Here is a 21,854-nt window from a genome sequence, read left to right on the forward strand (position 1 = left end):
TCATGTTTGCTTTTCTTCTGTCACCCTGATCACTTTGTCCATTAGCGTTTCCACTTGAGCTGAATCTGATCTGTGGTTCTCAAAGAGAACACACCTGTTGCCACACTTTTCAAGTATTTTCTTCAGATCAGGTTGACAGGTATGTAAAAAATCCTCCAACCCCAGTCCTGCCTGTTGTAGGTCGTCTCCTCGGGTGAACAGGATAATTGTTTGTTCTCCAGCTTCCCTCCCAAAAACTTTTTCTAACTTTTCCATAATGTCTCTCTCACCATCTGTAAATCTGCTCACATGCATCACAAGTACAAACACAAAGGGTTCTGACTCATAGAGCTGTTCGCACCTTTTCACATGTTTGTCCCTAACTGATGATTTCATGTCATCATCAAAGATGTCAGGAGTATCAATCACATGTAAGTGTACACCTTCTCTCTCAGTTTCTTCCATCTGGCACTTTTTGGTGACCGGCTTTGAACTGGGTCTAGAAACAAAGAGTTTCTGTCCAAGGATGGTGTTCCCACTGGCACTCTTTCCAGTCCCAGACATTCCCAGTAGAACAAGGTTCACTGTGGTGACAGCATGTCTCTCTGAATTGATTTAGAAAAACGATAATTTGAGAGAAACAGATTAAAGTTACATTAAAACAAACACTTACTTTCTTTAATTTTAGGCACATTATAAGCACAGTTCATACTTTTTGAGCTCTTCTTAGGGTCACTGTAGGGCTTTTCTTTATGTTTGCCACCTGAATAAAATAGACAAATGAGAGTTTTTGTATCAGTTTCTATGAAGCATAGTGGTTTGTTCAAATAAGCCACCACACAAATCATTTTAAAGCGAAAGTGCTGAGTGAGATTATGGTTTACCTCTCTTTGCTGTGTCAGTGTGAGTGTGTAGCCTAGCTGTGATTTGTGATTTATGGCCAAATCTGCAGTTTTGTAACAGTGAACATATTAACTTAGCAAGAAACTGTTTGCCATAGCATCTTCTATTAAAAGCAGATTTACATGAAGTTAACTGTAATTATAAATCAGCCACTCTCTACTGTCCACTTTCACCTTTACCTCTTGCCAGTTGCCTCTGATGGTCTGGATTTTGTCTGTTTAACACTTTTTTTCAGTTTGAAGGGCAGGCAGCTCATGGTGCAGGATTAGGAGTAATCTGTAGGTTCATATGTCAGTGGCAGCAGAATTCTGAACTCTTCACCTGCATTTATTTATATTTCATAATTTTCTTTGGGGTGAAAGAAACAGATAACTATTTGCACAAGATGCTATATCAGTTTTCAAGGCTTTGTCAAACACTTTAGCAGTGTAAACTGTAAAGTTACTAGTTCCCCTAGTGTTGTGCAGTAAAAATCTTGTATGTTGTCTGTGAAAACAAACATGAACTCGTCTGAGAAGGTTCTAACGGTGTGTTCACACCGAACGCGATAGAGGCGGCCAGAGCGTCAGGTTTACATGTAAAGTCAATGGAAAGAGCGCGATGACACGCGATTGCGCGTCCGGCGAAAATTCGGAGGCAGATTTGCGTCGCGAAAATGCCAAAACGCCTGAAACGCGCGTCAGTGTAGCGCGTGGGGCGCGTTTGACTCGCGAAAAAAACCACGCGCGTGAATTTTTGTGTTGCATTTTCTGCATACGCGTGTTTCGCCTCTACCGCTCGAGTTGGAAAATCTGAACTCCAGCGTCAAATCGCGCCGCGACAACCAATCAGGAGCCTGGTGACGTGGCTGTGACCTAGGTCAAAGGGGCAGATCCAGCCAAAGCCCTTCATTCTTCAATGGAGGGAAGGCTAATCAACGCCGTAGCAAACAACCCGGAGCTGTACGACACCAGCTGCTTTGTGTACCGAGACAGGAATATAAAGGACCGAGCTTGGAGGAAGAAATGTGAAGAGATCGGGCAACCTGGTAAGTTCATTCATTTCTCTTTTTACATTTTGCACTGACCCGAGGAAGCCGCACAAAAGCTAGCAAGCCACCGCTATTTTCCCACTGATGTACAAATACCGTTCTGCTTTTATGCATGTTGTCATATAGGAATATATTTTGTTTATTAATAAACAGCACACAGTGGTCCCGCTCAGGTGAAACATCTTTAAGAAACTTAGAGAAGTCCAGATGCTTTTCTATCCAAGCTCATTAGACACACATGAAATCATTTGTCTGTAATACTGTATCTCATGTTTAGGTAATCATTAAACATCTTTCATTATATCTAAATTGTATTCATTAACAATGGTTTTTTAACTAATACAAATAAAAGAAAAGTCTGCAAGTGAACTTACCGTGAGACATTCCCTTAGACAAGCAGCAAAACTGTGTGTGGTGTCTGAAGCTGAGCTGCACTGTGTTTCTATTATGTGGGGGTGTTATCCAACCAATGCAGGCATGTCAGAGGTGTATCTATAAATAACCAATGCAGTTAACAGAAGCTTTAACATTTATCTCTCTCATCTGTTCAGTGACAGCAGTCAAGATAAAAACAAAAAAAATTGCTACATTTCAATCAGGTAAGAATGATTTTTAATCTTCTCTTTCTGCATGATGTCTAATTATCTCGAGTATGAAAAATGTTGAAATACTTTCAGATTCATTGAGGTTTACATGCACAGATTACACACTGAAGTTGTGAATTGTGTTTCAGGTCCTGATTTGTGAATTGCGACAACTGGAAAAACTGGTGTGGGCAAGAGTGCTGTGGAAACACCTTCCTGGGAAAAGATGTAGATCTTGTCCGTCTTCATTATCAGTGACTGAGATATTGTAAAAACAAAAACAAAACTGTGACACAGTTTACTAAGTGTGGAAGACACCAAGGATTCTGGATACTGGAAAATGACAGTAATTAATCAACAAAGAAATTATTAAATGCATTTAAGTCTCCTGTATAGTTCCTCAGGTGTTCCTGTCGGTCATCCAAGTCGATCAAATCACCAGAGAAGACAAAAACTATGAAAGAGCTGTTTGGCCCAGAAGCAAATAAGCACATGATTGTTTCTGTTCACTTGTGGTGGTGAGCTTGGAGACCTGACCATACAGCTGTATGCCAGTGAAACTGAGTCAGGGCTTCAACATATCATTCAGAGTTCTGGCAACAGGTTCCACATCTGTGAAAAGATTGATTTAGCTCCACCAAGTGGAGGAGCTTGTTAAGAGATCGACTACATGCTGGCAGCAAACGGGAGCACACACTACACAGATGCCATGTTTAGAGAAGTGAAGGCAACATGCAGAACAGAATGGAAAGTATTAGTATAAATATATCAATATGAAGATCCATATTTTGTGACAGATTAAAATGACAGAAATAATAATAAGATATAATTCTCCTGAAACTTAAAATTAGTCAATTTGCTTTTTATACTTTGAAAGATAATATTAGTTAGACATAACAAAAGGAAAAAAAAATACTTCATCAACTTAAAACTAAGATTTAAAAGTACATCGCGAATTCCAAGAATGTTCAAAATGAAAACTAAAAGACTTTTAAATCACATGAGCCAAAATGTTGTTCACAACAGAACATAAATGTTTAAACTGTCCATAATGAGCTCACTTCAAATTTTATGCTTGCTACTGATCTCAAAATAGTTGGGACAGGGACATGTTTACCATGGTGTAGCATCTCTTCTTCTTTTGAAAACAGTTTGAAGACATCTGGGCATTGAGGTTATGAGTTTCTGGAGTTTTGGTGTTTGAATTCAGTCCCATTCTTGCCTGTTATAGGTTTCCATCTGCGCAAGAGTTTGTGGTCGTCTTTGATGTATTTTTCGTTTAATAATGCTTCAAATGTTCTCTATAGGTGAAAGATCTGGACGGCTGGCAGGTCATTTCAGAACTTGGACTCTTCTCTGACAAAACCATGCTGTTGCAACAGCTACGGTATGTGGTTTTGCACTGGGCTGTAAATACATTTAAAAAAATCTGCCTCATTCAGCTTCAACTTCAAGATCACACCATGAAATTCTGTCTGCTGCTGTCTCTTCAGATGGAACCAAAATCTCAGTTTCTTCTTTTTCTTTATTAGAAATATCAGGACATATTATATTTCATTGAATTATATTTACTTAATTTTATTCATAATGCAGGGACAAATAAAACACAGTTTGAGGACAAATATTTTGCATAAACACAAGGTATGTGGTGTGTTTGTATACATTAATGACATGCCAAAAATTCTCTTTCATTATTGGGTTCCTGCACTGAAATGGAAAAATCCATCTGTGACCTGTAATGTAATTGTTTACTAATGCCTTTATGTGCCGCTGTCGTGAGCACATGCAACTCAATGATTCAAGCATAATGCATATTTTATTTTGAGGGCCAGGTCTGGCAATGTTGGCACTATTTATGTTCCTATTTTCCCATTTTAGTTAGAAGACACAAATGCCATGTTGCAATACTATACTGCTGTGGTAGCCAATGTTTCAAACGCAGGTTTCAAAGGTTTGTGAGTGTACACTTTATCCAAAACCTAGTAACGGTTTACTCATCCTTGCCACTGGGTGGCTTTAGCTCAGGAGGTAGTGCAGGTCACCTGCTGATCGGAAGGTTAATGGTTTGATGCCTGGCTCCTCCAGTCTGCATGTCAAGTGTGTGAATGTAGGAAGCACTCAGTTAAAAGAAAATGTACGATTGGGTGAATGTGGCTTTGACTAATCTGGGAGAGTAGAAAAGCACTATATACAAATCAGTCTATTCACTGTCTGAACAGAGTTTTCGTCATGTTGCACTACTATGTTCTGGCACATGATGTTATTACATGGCTTGATTACGGTACACATTGTTCTGGGCCAGCAGTGTGTCTACAAATGGCCCGTGGCTGCACACCACTTACACATGGCCCACATACCCCAAAGAATGACTGCCCTCTGGTGGCCCAGGCCTGGTTTGCCAGAGGTGGCACACATGGGCCAACACAGGACCACTAGTGTGTATGCAACTGGCCTTGTGCTGGCCCATGTATGGGCCACCTCTGGCAAACCAGGTCCTGGACACCAGAGGGCAGTCATTCTTTGGGGTATGTGGGCCATGTGTACGCACATTGTGTGGGCCAGATCGGGGCCATACCATACCATTTTGCTATGTGGGACAGATGTGCTTGCAGTGTGTCACTCCCTCTATCAACACTTACGCTAAACATTTTCTGTAAAACGTTTTTCTATTTTAAAAAATCTTCAATCCATTTCCATGTCCTGTCATCGTTTTTTAGCCATGGGTAGCAATCAACCGTCCACCCCTGAGCATAAAATAATAAGCTCATGGTTGAAAATATAGAGATATTTATTGCAAAATAAAATCATATTGAATTATATTTTTCTGTCTTTTTTAGTGTGATTTCTGTTTCTGAACATCAATGTAGAGCTTATCCATCTCTGTTCCAGGCCTACCTTCACTATACGTTTAGGTGCGCCAAGTCTATCCATCATCCACTACCTGATCCAACTCAACACCAGGGGCTGATCAGTTGACAGCTCAGCCTGTCTTTTTACCCGAGTTTCGAGAACATGTGGCTGCAGATCTGATGATAAGATTACAAAATGGAACATTGATGTGAGGCCTAGAGTGCCACATGGGCTTATGGAGTCCATTAACCGTTCCTCCTAATCATGCCCCTCCAGGTCTCACTGTTGTTGCCCACATGAAAGTTGAAGCCTCCCAGGAGGATGGCAGCATCCCCAGGTGGAGGACCCACAAGCACGTGACCCAAAATACCTTCAGGAAGGTGTGGGGTCATCTCCCTTCCAGAGTGGTAAAGGGACAATGCTGGGAGTGATGATAGTGCCAGCGAGGAACCAGCCTGAGTTAGCAGTTGGTCCAACTGGCAGCGAAACACTGCTCCCTGCTCCATAGCTGCCAGCTTGGCCATTATTCTGCCCAGCACTTCAACTGGCCGGGCTGGTCATGGTTCTGCTATACCACAGATTGGGTTTCCGCACCACTGTGACAGACGAACGACCCACATACACTGCACTGCAAGCTGATAGGTGTTTATTGAAAGCATTTTTTTGGACTCAACTTACTCACTTACGTTCCAGCTGCCTTCCTCCAGTCCTGCAGTCCTGGCAATATCTTCTTTTTTTCTTTCTAAAGTCTTTTTATTAGACAGTGGTTTCAGTGCAATGTTTAATACGAAGTACTTCAGAATTTTCACATTCTGGTTCTCTCCTCAGGGCTGCTCAGAAACAATAGTCATGGGCCTTTCAAAGAAATCCAGAAAAAAGGAGACCACAGTTTATAAAATTGTTTTTTGACCCACAAACTAATTTTCTTTAAATCCATACAAGACATTATATTTTTTATCAATTACGCATGTGAGGGGGGAGAAGATTCTTTCCACTTAAGTGAAATAGCTCATCTGGCCAGCAGTAATGGAAAGCTTAGTGCTCTGAGTCTGGACTTGGGCAGCTTCAGATTCTGGGCCGCACCAAACATAGCACAGAGTGGCTCTGGTTTAATTTGATGCCGCAGGACTTCAGACTTGTATGGAAAACAGAGTTCCAAAAGTCGGTCAGTCAAGGACAGGACCAGTACACAGGTAATAATGTACCACCTTCTACAGATTAGGTCCACCTCTGGGTATATAGAATAGAATAGAATAGAAAAGAATAGAATAGAATAGAATAGAATAAATCTTTATTATCCCACAGATGAGAAATTTGGGTGTTAAGTGGAATATATATTATGAAAGGAAGACACAAAGTGGTCCTATATACATAGGCAACTGAAGTTCATATACACAGGTAACAATGCACAGAAATATGTATAGAAAAATTGTACGGAGATATGTATAAAATGTACAGTGAACAAATGAGCTGATGAGTAAGATGACGAAAAGAATGTTGAGCTGCATTATAGAGCTGCTGGTAAGAATGACTCGTGATAGCGCTCCTTCCTACACTGTGGGTGTAAAAGTCTACTCCTGAATGAGCTTCTCGGTGCTCGTACAGTCTCATGCAGGTGGTGGGAGGTGTTGTCCATGATGGATGCTGGGTTAGACAACATCCTCTGCTCCACAACCTGCTCGATGGACTTCAGCGGACAGTTCAGGACAGAGCTAGCCCTCTTGACCAGTTTGTTGAGTTTCACCCTGTCCCTCTCTGCCATTCCACCACTCCAGCAGACCACAGCATAAAAAATAGCAGACGCCACCACAGTTTGTCTCAAACTGAGTGTCAGTAAACAGTCACAGGCCTCAGTTTTTAATGTCCGTGATAGTGCCGGAGTCATTTCTTCACCAAGTATTTGTGATGATTTTTTTTTAGCATTTTTTAACGTTAAGGTTCTGTCCATTAGGGCCCTTGTCTCATCGACTGCTGCCTCAGATCCTAGTCTTTCTGTTATGTGCTCAGCTGTCTTGGAGCAGTTTAATCCTGTCTCCCTTAATGACTTGACTGTGGTAGTTTGTAACCTAACATCATCACACTGCCCCTCTGATTTTCTCCCCCCAAGCTTGCTTAAAAACACTTTTAATCCTGTTGGGCCTTTTATCCTGAGATTAATTAATACGTCCCTTGCTACAGGCTGCGTCCCATCATGCTTTAAACAAGCAATAGTTCAGCCTCTTCTAACAAAACCCAACCTCAACCCAACTGTTCTGCCTAATTACAGGCCAATCTCAAAGCTTCCTTTTCTGTCTAATGTTTTGGAGAAAGTCGTCTACTTACAGTTGTACAGCCCACCTTTATTTTAACAAGATCTCTGAAAAATTTCAATCTGGTTTTAAATCTTACCTAGCACTGAGACGGCACTTTTAAGGATTTTTAACAATATTCTTTTAACTCTGGACTCTGGCAGCCCTGCTGCCCTTTTATTGTTTGGCCTCTCAGCAGATTGTGACACTGTCGACCATGACATCCTGTTATCACGGCTAGAATTTCATGCTGGCCTAAAAGGATCTGCCCTCCAGTGGTTTTGGTCCTACTTGTCAGTAAGGGGTTTTTAAGTTAATATGGGCTCCCATACCTATATAATTGCACCTCTTAAATACGTTGTAGCGTCAGGTTCTATTTTGGGTCCTGCCCTGTTCGCACTCTATTTGTTGCCATTGCGTTCCATCTTTTCGCGTTACATTTCATTCCGCTGGTTTGCTGATGATTTGCAGATTTATCTGCCTTTAAAATCAGGGTCAGACCGTCCCCAGCTCTTATTACGCTGCCTTGATGACATCAAACAGTGGATGTCGTTAAAGTTTCCAAAGCTAAATGAAAACAAACCTGAAGTTGTCATTTTTGGCAACTTTGTCAATAATCACGTCAATAGCACTCTCTGCCCCCTTTCCTCCTATTGTAACTGTGAGAATCGTGTTCTTTGATTTCTCCAGTGCCTTCAACACTATTCTTCCCACGGTCCTGAAGGACAAGCTGGAGAACTCAGGAGTGGACCATCACCTCACTACCTGGATTTTGGACTACCTCACTGACCAACCACAGTATGTGAGGACTCAGGGCTGTGTGTCGGACAGGGTCGTCTGCAGTACGGGGGCCCCACAGGGAACGGTTCTGGCTCCGTTCCTCTTCACCATCTGCACTGCAGACTTCTCCCACAACTCCACCCAGTGCTTCCTGCAGAAGTTCTCTGATGACTCTGCCTCTGACTCGGCCTCATCACTGATGGGACCGACAGGGAGTACAGAGGACTGACACAAGGCTTTGTGGACTGGTGCCAGCTGAACTACCTCCAGATCAACACTAGTAAAACCAAGGAGCTGGTGGTAGACTTCCGCAAGCACAAACATCCTCCACTGCAACCACTGAACATCCAAGGTATGGACATTGAGACTGTGGACAGCTACAGGTACCTTGGTGTTCATCTCAACAATAAACTGGACTGGTCTCATAACTCAGACGCCCTCTACAGGAAAGGGCAGAGCAGGCTGTACCTGCTGCGGAGACTCAGGTCGTTTGGAGTGGAGGGAACCACACCTGAAGACCTTCTATGACTCTGTGGTGGCCTCAGCCATCTTTTATGGTGTGGTCTGCTGGGGCGGCAGCATCTCTGCTGGGGACAGGAAGAGACTGAACAGGCTGATTCGAAGGGCCAGCTCTGTTCTAGGATGCCCTCTGGACCCAGTGGAGGTGGTGAGTGACAGGAGAATGGTGGCTAAGCTGTCATCCCTGTTGGACAACATCTCCCACCCCATGCATGAGACTGTGACAGCACTGAGCAGCTCCTTCAGTGGGAGACTGCGGCACCCACGGTGTGGGACGGAGAGATTTCGCAGGTCTTTCCTCCCCACTGCTGTCAAACTCCACAACAAAGACTTTTGCAGCTGATCAAACACACACAAACCCACACATGTGCAACAAGACTGCTATAAGTGCAATTCTTTTTTCTGACAAAGTTGTACTTTTGGATTTTCTTACTCAGTTGTATATAGCATTTGTATTCTATTTTATTCTATTGTATATATTCTATTATATTTTATTCCATTCCAGTGTCTTCTAAGTTTTGCTACATAACTTTGCACTTTTGCTGTATTGCTGCAAATTTCCCACCTGTGGGACTAATAAAGGTCATCTTATCTTATCTTTTCTTATCTTATCTTAAAACACATGTAAAAAACCTCAGTGTCTACCGTGATAGTTCTTTTAAAATGAATAAGCAGGTGAGTGCAGTAGTCCAGTCCTGCTTCTTTCAGTTAAGACAGCCAGCTAAGGTAAAGCCATACCTCCCGGCTAACGTCTTTGAACGTGTTATTCACCTTTTCCTTACTTGCAGATTGGACTACAGCAATTCATTGTATTTTGGTCTCAACCAGGCCTCCATTCATTGTCTTCAGATGGTCCAAAATGCAGGTACTTGCCTGCTAACTGGTGCTAAACGGACATATAACCCCACTTTTAGCTTACCTACACTGGCTTCCTGTCTTCTACAGGATCCAATTTAAACTTTTACTTTGTGTCACTCAAGTCACTCAACACCCAAGTCCCCTCTTACCTGTCTGAGCTCCTTTCTGTTTATGCTCCAGGAAAAAACCATGTGGTCTAGCTCAAAGTTAATGCTGTCCATCCCACAGACTTTTCTCACATCTCTGCCTTCTCTGTGGCAGGTCCCAGACTTTGGAATAGTCTTCTCCTAAATATTAGATCTGCACAAACACTTGATGAATTTAAATCACTACTAAAGATACGTTTTTATGCCCTGGCTTTTGACACACTATGACCCAAGCATTCTGGTCTTATAGTTTTAGCTATTAATCTCATTCTTTTATTGTCCTGTCATTGTTTTGTATTGTTATTATTGTTTTACATTGATTCTTTTTAATGGCATTCTTATATTGTTAAGCACTTTGTGCAGCATCGTCTGTCTGGAAATGTGCTATATAAATAAATTTGACCTTGACCTTACACTGACGCTTGTGTAGATAAGTTTATAACACCTATAGATAATACAAATGGCTTGTAGTGATAAAGGTGTTTTCTTTCAGAAATGTTTGTTATGTCCTCCACTTGTTGTAGAACAAGAAAGCGAGAAGTTGCATTGAGATTTGACATAATTGTCATTGTTTTGGTCATAGTTTCACTTCATAAGATTAATTAAAAAAGATGTTTTATCCACTCTTGTGAGGACAGTCTTTAATGAATTAAAAGTCTCTGTTAACTGCTGAATGTGTTGGACCAGCGGTCCCCAACCTTTTTTGCAGCACAGAGGGGCCGCTGTGTTAGACAACCTCATTTAAAAGGGCACAGGAATAAAACTAAGTGCTGGTTTACACATTTGCCTAACAATTAAAAAAAAGATTGGTTCAGTCCTTTGAGTTGACACATATCCCTTTGGGTTTGTGTCAGGTACAACATGGTATCTGCCAAAATAAGCACGTGGAGCTACCTGCTGCAGTGACCCCCTGTAAATAGGAATCAGATGAAAGTAACTTTTACTGTATTAAAAGATTTAGAATGTGATTCAGAGGGAGAAAGGATTAGTTCATTAAGAGAGTGTGAGTTATGTGCATTCATAGTCATTGGGGCTGCTGGGGAACAGGAAGTAGGACCACTGCAGCTGTGTACTAAACTAGAGATCAAACTATAAACCACTAATTAGAAACAAATTGATGTAATGTATTTAATGCAGCAGCAGCCTGTGGAGTAATTACATTTGAATGGCAATGACAAAAACACTGAAGTGAGATTATTACATAATGATATTTCACCTTCATTTTCCAGAATAAAAGAAAACTTTAGTTTTTAATCTGAACATGTTACATGAACAGATACAAATAAACAATACAATTCAGTTCAAGCAGATTAGGGGCCTACTACAACTATAATAACACATCAAAACTTGTATTGCTGTTATTATTGGATTTAGGCTGACACCCAGACAACTGAACATCATCCACGTTAAAAAACGGAAGTTACATTGTCAGTACAGTGAAAATACATTTCACATAAATAATTTAGTGCTGAACGAGAATTAAAATGTTTAAAAACGAGTTCATTTCATGATGTTTGTAAATGTAGTTAAAATGAAGTACAGAGTACACGATTGTGTTTTGTTTATCTTTGTAAAACAAATGTGTTTATTGTGATACATTGAGAATGTGATATAGTCATTGGATTTAAGCAACATTTTGTTTATGTTTCGTCAAAGCTGTATTGAGAGATTAACACAGTCTCGAGCTCAGGAAGCTGTGGCCATGTATGGTAAATTGGACTGAAGTATAAGGCCATTTCTAAGCTGTTGTGAAGAATAAACCTTCCTGTTGTGAAACTGACATCAGCTCAACGTGTGTCCCTTTTTCTATTCTTTATCACAGCACCACAAGTTGTTGAACAGGAAACCAGTTGCCCCTCTGGTCATCGTCTTAGGGAGGCAACATTTTCATACATTGCGTCTCTATAATATAAGCCAACATTTTCTGCCACCATGCAATCGATTGAAATTGGAAGGCGGAGCATTCAGCTTTCAGGCCCTTCTTCTGTGCAACCAGTTTCCAGTTTGGGTTCCAAGACACACAATCTACTTTTTAGATTAGACTTAAAAATGTCCTTTTTGATTAAGTAAATTGTATCATTTAGTACAGTTTATTCAATGGCTCCCCACACCGTCTAGCACAGTGGTTCCCAAACTTTTTTGGGAACTCACACCCATATTTTGTTTGCAAACTCCATTGCAGTTTATTGCACACCTCAAACATTTAGTAAACAATTAATCAAATACAAGTAATCTGAAATAAATTACAGGTAGTAATAAAATGCACTACTAACTCTTTTACGCTACGTCCGCACCTACACTGGTATTTTTGAAAACGCAGGTGTTTCTATGCTTTTGGGCCTTTCATCTTTGCGTTTCGTAACAACTGAAAATAAAATAAAATAAAATAAAATAAAATGAAATAAATGTTGATCAAATGGATCAACTTGATGATCCACTTGGTAAAGTAAATCTGTTGGATATCTTTATTGGCCTTCAGAGAACAATTCTGATGGCTAAAGAACCAAACAGGACAGGCAAAAAAATAATAATGATAATTAAAAAAAAAATAGTGCTGCAACAACAAAAGTTTTTTATCCTGGCTTATTCATGATATGTCCAATAGATGGCGACACATCAACAATAATAGTGATGCTTGTTGAAACTGCACCTGGATACAGGTTTGGTTCCAGAAAAATATAACATAACAACATAAAATGAAATAAAATAAAATAAAATAAAATAATTAAATAAATTAACAAATAAATAAATGGATGAGAAATAAAACGACTAAAAGATATAACTGAGGGTTCATGACATCAAAGGATTCATTGAATAAGGCAGTTGGAGTATAAATCATGTTTAGAATGATTTTAAAATGCGTTTGGGTGCATTTTCTCATGCTGGAATAGATTGTTATTAATAATTACTTAATTACTTATTTGTTTGTGAAATATGCAGTACTTACATTGGGAAATTAAGTTAATTTTATATTTTCATTGTCTAATATAAGTTACCCATTCTATACACATTCTTTAAATTTAAATTTTTAACAGGTTTTCACCACATTACATTTTAAAATCCAGCATATGGATATTTATGTATTTATGGGACATAACAGGAGTCTTTTCGGAAGTTGGTTTCTTGGAAAATCTGCAGCTCAATCACTTCTACTTAATAACATAAATACCTGAGATGTTTTTACAGTGGACCAAACAAAAAACTAAGGATCTAACAATGATCTGTTTATCCAAAGAGACACCAGGTGCACATTAAGTTCGTTTTATTGAATTCAGCAATAATTTGTTGCTGTTACACTTTACAAAATGAGCTTGATTAATCTGACCAAGATTCAGAAACAACAATTACAAAAAACCCAACATAATTTTTAAATCCATCACTCTTTCATTTCACTCTTTCATTTGCTGATTTGTAGGAAAAAAGTAAAATAAAGCCTAAAAATGAAAATTATAAGATTTATGAGATTTATAAGATGGTCTACTGGTTTAATACATCAAATAATGTCATGGACAAACCTTTTTCAATTTGATTTAGTTCAACTCAGTTTTATATATACAGCTCCAAATCACAGCATCAGTTGCCTCAAGGCACTTTATATTTTCAGGTAGACCCTTGCATAATACATATAGAGGAAAACCCAGTTTTTTATAATTTTTTATATCTTTACACTGAAAATGATCTAAAACATGACATTATAATTTCTGCTGTTTTTCTAACACCATGATCACCGTGTCCAGCAGCTTTTCCACCTGAGCTGAACCCGATCTGTTATTCTCAAAGAGAACACACCTGTTGCCAAACTGTTGAATCATTTCCTTCAGATCAGGTTGGCAACTATGCAGAAAATCAGCCAGTGTTTTTCCAGCACGTTGCAAATCATCTCCTTTAGTGAACAGGATGACACTTTGTTCTTTAACATTCCTCCCAAAAGCTTTTTCCAGTTTTTTCAGTATGTTTCTTTCACCATCTGTAAATCTGCTTATATGCATCACAAGTACAAACACACAAGGGTGTGACTCACAGAGCTCTTTGCACCGCTTTAGATATTTGTTCTTAACTGATTCTTCAATGTCATCATCAAACATGTCTGGAGTATCTATCACACGCACATGTTTGCCATTTATCTCTGTTTCTGCTATCTCACAATCTCTGGTGACTGGCTGTGAACTGGGTCTAGAGAAGAAGACTGGCTTTCCAAGGATGGTGTTCCCACTGGCACTCTTTCCAGTCCCAGACATTCCCAGAAGAACAAGGTTCACTTTGTTGCTGATACGCTTTCCTGTATTGAATTGTTGTATTGTATTGATTCCTGTAATGAATTTCAGAAACATCAACATAGTTTTTGAACAATGAACTTTCAACTGATATCAGTCTGAACAAGTCTGAAAGACACTGTATAGATTGTGGTTTACCTGGCATTCCTGTCACAGTGCGTGGTGCTGACAAACGTGGAAGAGGTACAAATGGCTGTGACCTGACACTCTGTTCCTGTGGTTGTTTAATGGTTTTGATTGATTTTTCACTTATAGACTGTTTTCCTGGTTCAGTACACACATCCGCTGGCTTTCCAGCTGTCTGCGCACTCTCCCGTCTCTGGTCTCTGACCTCACTATAAAAAGGGAGAAACGTCATTACTTCACTCATGTCCACCTGATCCTCCAACCTTCCTGACACTGTCCCTTGAGTTCACTGCACCATCCTCCCCTGCAGCTGAGCCAGGGAACACACCTTCACCACAACAGGATTACATGTGCACCTAATGTTCAAATAATACCTGTGTTTTAGTAGCATATCAACCTTCCCCTACAAATACATGAAAAATACCATAAAGCATTATGTGATTTTTCATCCTTACTTTGTTTTGGTTAGCATCAGATTTCTGCCTTCAGCCAGTCTGTCAAGTTCACAGAAAACCTGTTCCATGGTGCAGGATATGAATGAGTAATCTGTGGGTTTATAACTCAGTGGAAGCAAAACCATAAACTCTTCTGTAGGTTTTTCAGTCTTATTGCTCAGATGTTCTATCTGCTTCCGAACATCGTCTGATGAAAAGCCATGTTCTACCACCAGCAAACACATGTCAGGATATCGATTAATACACAACAAGTCTTGTATGTCCTTAAATTCTGCATACAAGTCTGGCGTAAACATGACTTCATATATATCATTTACATAGATCTCAATTTTTTTCAAAGCGTGTCTTTTATTTAGTTTAGATAAATCTTTTCCCAGGATGTTGGTTATTAGAGCTTTCTTCAAGACTTCATCTCTTCCCAGGATAACAACTACAATCTTCCTTTCTGTGAAAACAATAAGTTACATGTTTAATTTTCCATTTGCTATGCATTTCTTTTCATTTCAGCAAAATAACTAAAAATACTATTAACAGAATATTTTCACCCACTAGAAGACATAGTCCTTCAGTCCTTCAGTCCAGTTTAGCAAAGTGAAGAAGACGAGCTGTGTGGCGTCTGCAAGCTGTGCCGATCTTTGTCTGTTTTAATAACCAGTTATGCAAATGATGGAGGTGTGTCATGTGTGGAGCTATATATAATGTTTTTAACATTCAGTTGTGTCATCTTTGTGGTGAAGAATTCGCCAGAAAAAAATTATTTTCATCCACTAACACCCAAACCAGACAAACTGAAGAGGTCATGAGCAAAAATCAATTGTGAGATGTGCTTAGGTCTCATGTCCTGCTGATTATTTAGACTAGTTGAATCCAAACCCTGCAGAGAATTTGGGAATAAAACTTAAAATGTAAAAGACTGAAGTGAATAAGGAATATAGGAAAGTTTACGAAATTATTAGAACAAAGAACCTTTTCATGATATTGTACTGTTATGAAATGCACTAGTACAGTTATGAAAGGACTCAGTTTGCTTTGCTCTCTTCATTTCATCACATTCACTGTGTGACAATTGATGAAAAAAAAAAATTCTATCCCAGATATTTTAGTATATACTAGAATATTCTTCTTTTAATTTGTTTGAGGTTTAATCTAATGTTCCTTGGTATAACCTGATCCCGCGCCTCCATTGCTGTCCTTTATCTTTCTCTTGCATCTCTTACGCTTGGGTTTGTGTGTGTGTTAATGTTAGGCTCACCTTTCCTGTAAGGCAGCATACTTAAGGACTCATGCGCTCATGCACTCCTCTGTCTTCAGATTACTTAGGTACCAGGCCACACTCTTTCGTTTGCTGTGTCACCTTCCTTGTCCCTCTCCTCCAGGGAACACCACTCCACGATACATCAACTTTGCACTAAATGCATAGACATTTATCCTCATCCTCTTGTGAGGAGGAGGAGGTGCCAGGCTGTTGTGGTGATGGTTAGTCAAATTTTTACAAAGTTTCCTGTTTGTTAAATGAATAAATTGTTAAACTGCCAACACAGACTTCAATCATCCAATCCAATAAATGACATATAACAAGATTCAATAGCAGAATAAGCTGTTCACATTGGCACAGACGATTTGACAAGTTTTTCTTAGGCATAACCCACATACTGTTCAACCCACAAATGTACTTTCTTTAACAATGCATGAACACATCAACATCATTCTAAGAAGGAAGTGTCAAATTTGAAAGATATTTCACAAATGGAAGACAGCAGTCCTAAATATTTGTTTAAAATGCGCACTGAAGGACATGTTTGGGTCAAAAATGTCTCCAAGGTTCCTCACAGTGTCACTAGAGGTCAAGGTAATGCCATCCAGAGTAAGAATCTGGTTAGATACCATATTTCTAGGATTTTAAGGGCCGAGTACAATAACCTCAGTTTGATCTGAATTCAAAGCAGAAAATTCGTCATCCAGGTCTTCATGTCTTAAAGACATTCCTGCAGTTTAACTAATTGGTGTGTGTTATCTGGCTTCATGGACAGATAAAGGTGGGTGTATGCTATGCCTTCTGATGATTCTGCCAACGGGAAGCATGTATAATGTAAACAGAATTGGTCCTAGCACTGAACCCTGTGGAACACCATAATTGTGTCACGGCTGCGAGGGCAGACGTGTGGAGGTAAGGACCCAAACACAGGCACTGACTTTAATGAAATGAGTGAGCTTTATTGTGGAGAACAACAAACGATGAAAGGCGAGGGTGGCGAGAACATAACTAAGAATTAACCAACAAACCTGAACACAAGGAGACAGAGAGCGGAGGTACATAAAGCACAGAGGAACACAGAGAGACTCGGGGAGAAAACACAGGGCTTATATACTCACAGGACAATCAAGGAATGGAAAACAGGAGGGAGACACAGCTGGGAGAAATTAGGCTGACGAGACAAGGGAGGAGTAAAACTGAACACACTGACATCACACAAGACCATGATCCTTCAAAGTAAAACAGGAAACAAAACACACTTTACTAAGACACGGACTAGACAAAGAGAGACAGACTTGACACTGACCAAAACCTACTAAAATAATAATAATAATCATAAACAAAACAGTATCACTGACTAATCAGAACATACATCATAATCTAGAAAAACACCAAAACATGAGAAACAGAAAAAGCTGGGTCAAATGACCCAGAACCATGACAAATTGACGTGAAAATGGAGTCTATTAGACAGATATGATACAAACCACTGCAGTGCAGTACCTGTAATACCTACAGCATGTTCTAATTGTGCTAATAGGATATTATGATCAACAGTATTGAACACTGCACTAAGGTCTAGCAGGACAAGCACAGAGATGAGTCCACTGTCAGAGGCCATAAGAAGATCATTTGTAACCTTCACTAAAGCTGTTTCTGTGCTGTGATGAGCTCTGAAACCTGACTGAAACTCTTCAAATAAGCCATTCCTCTGCAGATGATCTGTTAGCTGTTTGACAACTACTCTTTCAAGGATGTTTGAGAGATATGTTGAGAGATAGGTTGATCATAACTAAGATTGAAGCATTAACTAATGGTAGCACTCCTTTGAGCAGTCTTGTAATGGGATCTAAAAGACACGTTGATGATTAATCCATGCACAAACAGGGACTTAGAAGAGACGCACCTCGCAGTGGGAAGAAAAATAATTAGACAAATGAACAGGTTTATGTAGCCACCAAGTTCATGGTTTAGTTCCTGTCATTCCCTATTGTTTCCACTTTGTTATAATACCACTGCCAACAGTTGACAGTGGAATAGGAACGTGGAAATTTCAAGACTGGACTTGCACAGGTGGCATCCTATCCTGGTACCACTGTGAGAACGACCCATTCCTTCACAGTTGTTTGTAGAAGCAGTCTGCATGCATAAGTTGTTGATTTTATACATCTGTGGCTAAAGAAGAGATTGGAACACCTGAATCCAACAATTTGGATGGCCGAGTAAACACCGTCAGCAATATAATGTACCTCCAGTTCACTGCCTTTGTCTACTCTTCATTGTTGTACTGTCGAAAGAACAATCTTAAAAAAATCTAATTAATAGAATGTAGCAACCTAAGCTTCTTTAACAAAGAATTTTATTGTTTTTGCTATTAATTCGATTGACAGAAACTCTGCTTTAAGGTTCCCTAACTTAACCATTTCTAATCTGATCCAACATCAGTTTTCACTGATAAGTAACTGGTTTCCTACATGATTTACTTAGTTACTGTTAATAGTCAGAGTTCAGTAATAGTTTCACCTTTAGCTTAAAAAATGCAGGAGAGCTTCCAATTCTTTTTTAACGTAAAGTTTTTATCAGTAAAAGTGGACATGTTATAAGAAATACAACTAAATTGTGCCAGTAAGAATTAAATTGGGAAATTACAAAAGATGAATTGGATCTTGCCCTGTTCTGGTCTGAATCCATGATCCGTGTTGTATCTGTCCCATCAGACATGGTTTCCTGATTCATTACAGAGCCTGTGATTCCTTTGGACAGATTCAACTCTGGCTGACCCACCGAGACCAATTTTGATCATTTAAGTGTTAAATATGATTAATATTTTTATACCTATAAATTTGTCAGACACATGTTGTCTGTCTGAGCTACAGCGTTTAAGATATATAAATAAATGTATCCGTCCTGCTGCACTGACATCTGAACAGAATATCTTCTTGGTGCCTCCTGGGTGAGGTGTTCTGGGCTTGTCCTGCGCACCTCCAGCACAGGTGGCCTTTGATGGTATTTATATGTATTTATGGTTCAGAACTTCAACTTACTAAGTATTATTAATGTAGTCTTTGTCTTGGTAGTAATGAAAGGGGTTTATTATTCAAAGTGTGAAACACAATTTTTAAAAACTTTTACACAAACACACAAACATCTATAAAGTGTTTATATAGTTTTATACAAAAAAGTCATTAATAATTATTACTATTAATAAATATTATTATTATTATTTTAATTTTCCTCTTTAGAAAATGCAAGTTGCCAAGGACAACTGAAATATAGTTTTCTGTGAAAAACAGTTGTTCTCATACTTTAAGCAACTACAAATCTTTCTTCTCCTTACTGTTTCCTCACATATGCTGTGCTGCTCTGTCAATATTTCATAAACCTGTTGTGCAAGTACTGGAGGCGTGTCAGCTATGGAGCTATAAATATTGAGTTCAACAGAAACATTCACATTCATTGCTCTCACCTCTGCCGGGACAATACTTCAAATAAAATATGGCTTTATTTCCACAAGGTAAGCTCTACCTGTGTATAGTTAATATCCCAAACTGAGATTCTGAGATGCTGAGTTATTGATTTCTGACATGGTAAATAGTTTTGGTGCAATCTGTGTTTCAGGTCCTGACTTGAGGATTGTGCTGATTGGAAAAACTGGTGTGGGAAAAAGTGCTGTTGGAAACACCATCCTGGGAGAAAAATGTTTCTTTTCTTCTTCCAGTTCAGAGTCAGTGACTGTATTTTGTGAACAACATAAGATGAAGCTCGGTAACAGAGTAGTTAGTGTGGTAGACACACCAGGCATTTTGGACACGGGAAAATCCGCAGAAATCATCAAAAAAGAAATTGTGAGATGTGTTGAAATCTCCTGTCCAGGTCCTCACGTGTTTCTTCTGGTCATTCAAGTCGGTCGATTCACCAAAGAAGAAAAAAACTCTGTGGAAGCCCTGCAGGAGCTGTTTGGTCCACAGGCTAACCATTACATGATTGTGTTGTTCACCCGCGGTGGTGATCTTGGAGACATGACCATAGAAGAGTACGTAAATAAAGGCCACCAAGGTCTTAAAGACATTATCCTCAGATGTGGAAAAAGGTTCCATGTCTTTGATAACCTAAGCAGTGACAGAAAGCAAGTGGATGAGCTAATCGGCAAGATTGATCGCATGGTGGCAGAGAACAGGTGCACGTACTACACAGATGAGATGTTTCAAGAGGTGGAGGCTGCACGGAAAATGGGAATGCGAGTCGCTCAGTACAGGTTCCTTGCTCCATTGCACCAGAGCATTTTACGTTTTCATTCCATTCTTGCAAGAGATTAAATCAATGTGATAAACTGTCTAAACACAAGCAGCATACTGTTAACATGACAGCCTGTGTACCCATATGTGAACATATGAAATACATTAAAAATCTCTGATGCACACTTAGCCTAGATAATTGTTTAGCATTAATTTGCTTTAATTTATCAGAATAAATATAAAAAAACCCACATCTTTTAGTGCGTCCTTGGATGTCAATAGGGGTATATTCAAGTTTAATAATACAAGTTTTGGACCTGAGACTAATTGTTAGATAAAAGTACTTCTTGTATCCATTCTAAATGTAGTTTATATGTCCAAACTCAACTCTATTGTGTATTATATGTATATATATACATATATATATATATATATATACATATGTATTTAAAAAGTTGTTCAGTGTTCTTTTTGTCTAGAAAATGAAAGTCAAATTAAATAAACATCTATACCTAACAGTCTAATTTGTTGTGTTTTTGTTATTATTATAAAAGTAGATTCTGCACAGGTCAATTTTATGTGTTCTCTTTAAAAAAAAGTGATTTTTTCCATTGTTTATTTATTTCAATTATTAAGTTACTCATGTTGAGTTAAAACAAACCTGAGCTATTATATGTTTTCTACAAAAACTCGTAGAATAAATGTTATTCTCTTGATGAGTGTTAAGAAGTTACTCTTTGGATTGCTGACCAAAGTACAAAATTATTTTTCTGCCTGACCTTATGCAACACAAGATTGAAAAACAAATGGTATGGATGGGACACTCGATACTGACATTTCGACGCTGTGTCGCGCTTCTGTAGTGTAGATTTTTCTAAACACTGCTCTGAAGTGTGGTTAGAAACACCAGGGACAATGATCATGACGTTCTAAAGGTTTTAGTGCACTTAACCTCAGTTTTAACAGGTGGTGTATCTGCTGCCATTAGCCACTGGGAGGCACCAGGATTCCCATTTTTTTGACACTACTGCTTCTATTAATTACACATGCACTTGTAAAAGAAAATACCCCAACTCTAACTATTTTTTTTGTGGGTTTGGGAGACCAACATAGACAGTCCTATCACATAAGATAAGGTAAACCTTTATTAGTCCCATAGAGACTGGAATCCAAAGGGTAATTAAATAAATATGGTGTGACGGCCCACTCCACCCTGCCTTCCTTTTGTCCTGTTTGTGTGTTTTGTCTGCAGTCATTAGAGAGGTGGAGTTCCCATTTACAATAAATGAAACTGGCATCACCTGGGCCAGTGTGCCAGTGTTTTTTAAAAGCCTTCAGAGCTCAGTCGCTGGTGGGTGCTGTGTTGGACTTTGGTTGCCTTTGGCAATATAATGCATACACCATTCTTACGAACAAGCACTCCCCTAAACCACTGACTGTACTGACTACACACACCATGCTTGGTGTAAGGTTTCTTTTGTTTTTGTTTTTGTTTTATTTACATAAAATGAAATAGTTTTTGAACACCATTCCTATGCATCTCTGAGGTTTTGTCATGGCCGTGCGGACAGC

General features: G+C 39.2%; 3 protein-coding genes across 3 annotated transcripts; 1 reads left to right on the forward strand and 2 right to left on the reverse strand.

Annotated features, from left to right (window-relative positions):
- On the reverse strand, positions 1-5,870 carry LOC134635051 (GTPase IMAP family member 7-like). The gene is made up of 3 exons (XM_065471699.1): positions 5,630-5,870; positions 692-742; positions 1-584 (listed from the first exon to the last, which is right to left on the reverse strand). The coding sequence occupies exons 1-3, from the start codon at positions 5,868-5,870 to the stop codon at positions 1-3; spliced, it is 876 nt and encodes a 291-aa protein (XP_065327771.1).
- Positions 5,871-13,629: 7,759 nt separating this feature from the next.
- Positions 13,630-14,356, reverse strand: LOC134635053 (GTPase IMAP family member 8-like). Its single transcript, XM_063484568.1, has 2 exons — positions 14,350-14,356; positions 13,630-14,246 (listed from the first exon to the last, which is right to left on the reverse strand). The coding sequence occupies exons 1-2, from the start codon at positions 14,354-14,356 to the stop codon at positions 13,630-13,632; spliced, it is 624 nt and encodes a 207-aa protein (XP_063340638.1).
- A 5,186-nt stretch (positions 14,357-19,542) lies between these two features.
- Positions 19,543-20,363, forward strand: LOC134635054 (GTPase IMAP family member 4-like). The gene is made up of 2 exons (XM_063484569.1): positions 19,543-19,561; positions 19,666-20,363. Exons 1-2 carry the CDS (start codon positions 19,543-19,545, stop codon positions 20,361-20,363), a joined length of 717 nt encoding a protein of 238 aa, XP_063340639.1.
- The last annotated feature ends 1,491 nt before the right edge of the window (positions 20,364-21,854 follow it).

This window comes from Pelmatolapia mariae, linkage group LG9 (assembly GCF_036321145.2).
Source record: "Pelmatolapia mariae isolate MD_Pm_ZW linkage group LG9, Pm_UMD_F_2, whole genome shotgun sequence".
NCBI classification, from domain to species: Eukaryota; Metazoa; Chordata; class Actinopteri; order Cichliformes; family Cichlidae; genus Pelmatolapia; species Pelmatolapia mariae.

Bases quoted from the DNA above. Each gene is read 5' to 3' on its own strand.
- LOC134635051 (XM_065471699.1), bottom strand. From the start codon at position 5,870: ATGGCCAAGCTGGCAGCTATGGAGCAGGGAGCAGTGTTTCGCTGCCAG. The intron at 743-5,629 runs GTGAGACCTGGA...TATTTTATTCAG, and splicing joins CTTTCATGTGGGCAACAACA to GTGGCAAACATAAAGAAAAG. The intron at 585-691 runs GTATGAACTGTG...AAATCAATTCAG, and splicing joins CCCTAAGAAGAGCTCAAAAA to AGAGACATGCTGTCACCACA.